The sequence below is a fragment of the Cervus canadensis genome, chromosome 28 (genome assembly GCF_019320065.1).
Source record: "Cervus canadensis isolate Bull #8, Minnesota chromosome 28, ASM1932006v1, whole genome shotgun sequence".
Classification (NCBI taxonomy): Eukaryota; Metazoa; Chordata; class Mammalia; order Artiodactyla; family Cervidae; genus Cervus; species Cervus canadensis.
In genome coordinates this window covers 8007325-8011215 of record NC_057413.1, presented here as the reverse complement: position 1 = coordinate 8011215, position 3891 = coordinate 8007325, and the positions used below count along the sequence as shown (strand labels likewise).

The 3891-nt window shown below is 53.1% G+C and overlaps 1 protein-coding gene across 1 annotated transcript; it reads left to right on the top strand.

The window, feature by feature from the left end:
• Window positions 1-1240: 1240 nt before the first annotated feature.
• On the top strand, window positions 1241-3316 carry LOC122429920 (cdc42 effector protein 1). Its single transcript, XM_043450626.1, has one exon. It carries the CDS (start codon window positions 1617-1619, stop codon window positions 2700-2702), a length of 1086 nt encoding a protein of 361 aa, XP_043306561.1. The 5' UTR covers window positions 1241-1616; the 3' UTR covers window positions 2703-3316.
• Window positions 3317-3891: the final 575 nt, after the last annotated feature.

The window sequence follows — 3891 nt, the reverse complement described above, 5'->3', positions numbered from 1 at the left end:
CATTTTATTCCCTTCTTTCTTCCCTCTTTATTTTTCCTTCCTCCCTTCCTCTATTTTCTTTTTTCTTAATGAGGTTTATACTTTATGTGTTATCCTGAAAACTGACTTTTCACTTAACAAGATGTGTTGGAAAATGCTATCTATCTATCCATCCATCCATCCATTTATGCTTTGAGTTCAGAGAAGACGGCCAAAACAACAACCACCACCACCTATGAATACGTGCCGCCGTGGTTCCAGCGAGGACTCTTGCCTTGGAATTTACTGTAAAGCCAGGAAGGGAGGAGCAGCTAAAACTCACACATATGATTGAGTGGCCACACTAAGAAGGCTGTGTGAAACACTTGTTGGAAATTTTGAATGTGGTTTATCATTTGTTGTCAGGGGATTATTTTCACTGTCAGAAAATGCGAAACACTCAACAACTGTGTCCCCACACCACACAATCTTCTAAGCTGTCTGCAGAAGTACTTTCATTATTTCCCATTTACTCAATTAGAGAATTATTACATAGGATTTTTCAGCGTTAGTTCAGCTTCCCTTGGTGATGGTGTGAAGAAGACACATTTGATTCTCTCTGTGAGTGTTCATTTGCTTTAATGGTGATCTATTTTAATTTTAAGGAAATCACAGTACTTCACTGATCTCACACCATTTGTGGAGAAAGTTATTTTTTTATCTTATTGCATCATATATTCTGATCTCCAAAATGATAACAATCTTTTTATTTTATGTTTGAGCATAGTTTATCTTTTTTGACTGTCTCTGCATTTATAATTTGAATGTTTTTAAGGGTAATATGATGTCATATACCCTTCTGATTTCTTTCCATTTGTAATGTTTCAATCTTCTAAATTTTTGTGCTTGCCTTTATCACTCTTTCCTACATATTTCTAGTTTCTGATCAAGTTAATGAGAAATTATAATTTCCAATTTGTTTGAATTTCATGTTAATAAGCTGTCAATACCCTGAGCAGTTAACCAAATGAGAGCACAAAAAATGAGATCTTATGAGACTTATTTGGGTGCTATTCAAAGTCTCTTTTATCCCCAAATCCTGAAATGAGGAGCTATAAGCAGGACAGTTGGTGAAAAGAAGGAGTTGACCATTGAATACTGGAGTGGGCTGTATTTACCAATACTGATGTAATATATATAAGTTTCATGCCTAACATACATTGATAATGATAAGAAAGTGAAAGTTGGCGCGCGGGGACGCGCTGCCGCCGCCGCCGCGTCCACCCTTCACCCACGGCTCTCGGGGCGCGCGGAGAGAAGGTAACCGCGAGTTGGCCCGCTGGTCGTCGAGCCCAGGGTCTCCACTCCTGGGCAGGAGAAGGACTGTCCACGTCTGAGGCACATTTGGTGCCATCTACGTCCTTGGTCAGAACATCTGCAGCTCCTTCCACGGGACTGGGAGCCAGGCCTCGGGGCAGACAAGCCATGGACCCCCACAGCCTCAGCATGTGAGGGCAGCACCTTAGCACAGAGGGGCAGCCTCCGTCCACCCTCTCCCACCAAGAAGGAGGGAGCTGAGAAGTGGACCCTTCACCTAGCCCAGCGCCCTCCCCAGGCCCCGGTGGGCATGTACCAGCAGCTGTGAACAGCCAGAGCCGATGCCGGGCCCCCAGGGGGCCGGAGGAGCCCCGGCCATGAACCTGGGCAAGCTCTCACCCGTGGGCTGGGTGTCCAGCTCGCAGGGGAAGAAGCGACTGACCGCAGACATGATCAGCCCCCCACTTGGGGATTTCCGCCACACCATGCATGTGGGCCGCGGCGGGGACGTCTTCGGTGACACCTCCTTCCTCAGCAACCATGGTGGCGGCTTAGGGACCACCCACCGCTCGCCCCGGGGCTTCCTGGCCAAGAAGCTGCAGCTGGTGCGGAGGGTGGGGGCCCCGCCCCGGAGGATGGCTTCTCCGCCCGCACCCTCACCTGCTCCACCGGCCATCTCCCCCATCATCAAGAATGCCATCTCCCTGCCTCAGCTCAACCAGGCGGCCTATGACAGCCTCGTGGTGGGCAAGCTCAGCTTTGACCGCAGCCCTGGCAGCTCCACGGACGGCCACTCTGCTTACGGAGTGGACTCCGGGTTCTGCACCATCTCCCGCCTGCCTCGCCCAGAAAAGCCTCGTGACCGAGACCGTGATAGCTCCTTCCCCGCTGAGCCTGAGCTTCGACGCTCTGACTCCCTCCTGTCCTTCCGCCTGGACCTCGACCTTGGGCCCTCCCTCCTCACTGAGCTCCTGGGGGCCATGAGCCTCTCAGAAGGCTCTGCAGCGGAGACCCCAGCCCCGGCTCCTGCTGCAAGTCCCCCAGCCTCTGTTGCAAACCCGCCGGCCCCTGCCTCAAGCCCCTCACCTCGTGGACGCTGCCCCAATGGGGTAACCACCAGGTTGGGCCCAGTGGCCGAGGCAAGGGCCAGTGCAGTGGGAGAGGGCCCCCGTGTGCCTGCTGGTGAGGGCCCCGGCAGGCACTGGGGAGCTGTCTCGGGTGGCAGCCAAAGCTGCCGCCACTACACTGAGGTGGATGCTCCGGGCGAGGGGGTGGGGGCGTTGTCCCAGGCTCGGGCCTCCTGGGGGAGCCTGGACGAAGAGTGGGGGGCATCCCAGGCAGGCAGCAGGACCCCCGTGCCCAGCACAGTGCAGGCCAACACCTTCGAGTTTGCTGATGCTGAGGAAGACGACGAGGTCAAGGTGTGATTGGCTGGGCACGGGCTGAGAACCCTGGCCAGCCTCCGGGCAGTGCCTGCGAGGAGCCCAGGTGCAGCCCCAGCCCCTGGCGGCTGGGTCTTGCCAATGACAGACCCCTCCACACCTCTGCTGGACAGACATGGGAGGGAGGCCAGGGGAGACCAGGCTTGTTCTGGGACCTGGGTGTTCCCCTCGTCCCTGCTCGGCCACTCCGCCTCCCTCCACTGCCACACCGGACCTCTGGACCTCTGGACCCAGTAGCCATTCCCTGGGCCCACCTTCCGCCCCAGGCCCCCCACCCGCTGGAAGGCCCAGCCTCACAGTGCAGCCTTTGTGTTGGGAAAGCTGCCCTTGCTGGGTGGGGGTGGGGAGCCTGCCACATAGTGCCTTTGTCTCCTCTCCCAAAGGGACCCTCGGCCCCAGCTCATCCTGGAGTTGCCCCCAGCAGGGTCCCTCCTGCCTGAGAGCCCCCAAGGCTGCCTCCGCAACATTCCCACCACCAGCCCCATGTCCCAAAAGCCTCAGAAAAGTCAGGTGTGACCTCACTGGGAGGGGGGAGGGTCCCACCTTCCCGTGCACCCCAGACCTGCCTCTGGGTCCTGATTAAAAAGGCTTTTTTTGATTAAAAAAAAAAAAAAAAAAGTGAAAGTTGCTCAGTCATGTCCAACTCTTTATGATCTCTTTATATAGTCCGTGGAATTCTCCAGGCCAGAATACTGGAGTGAGTAGCCTTTCCCTTCTCCAGGGGATCTTCCCAACCCAGGGATCAAACCCAGGTCTCCCACATTGGAGGTGGATTCTTTACCAGCTGAGCCACAAGGGAAGCCCAAGAATACTGGAGTGGGTAGCCTATCCCTTCTCCAGCAGATCTTCCTGACCCAGGAATCAAACTGGTGTCTCCTGCATTGCAGGCAGACTCTTTACCAACTAAGCTATCAGGGAAGCCCCGATAATGATAAAGTGAAGCTATATTTCCTGAGGAAGTCACTCCTAAATATTCTCTCATGAACTGGTTGGGGAAAAGGGCCTATGAATTATGCAAAGACTGAAGAGTAAAATCATCATGCAGATTTTGTATTGGAAAGCCCTATCATATCTTCCTTTTCCTTGTAAGTCATATCTTTTTATAAAATCTTCTTACCAATGGAATTGATACGCACTAGAATCTAATGAAGTCTTAAGTATTATATGATTGAGA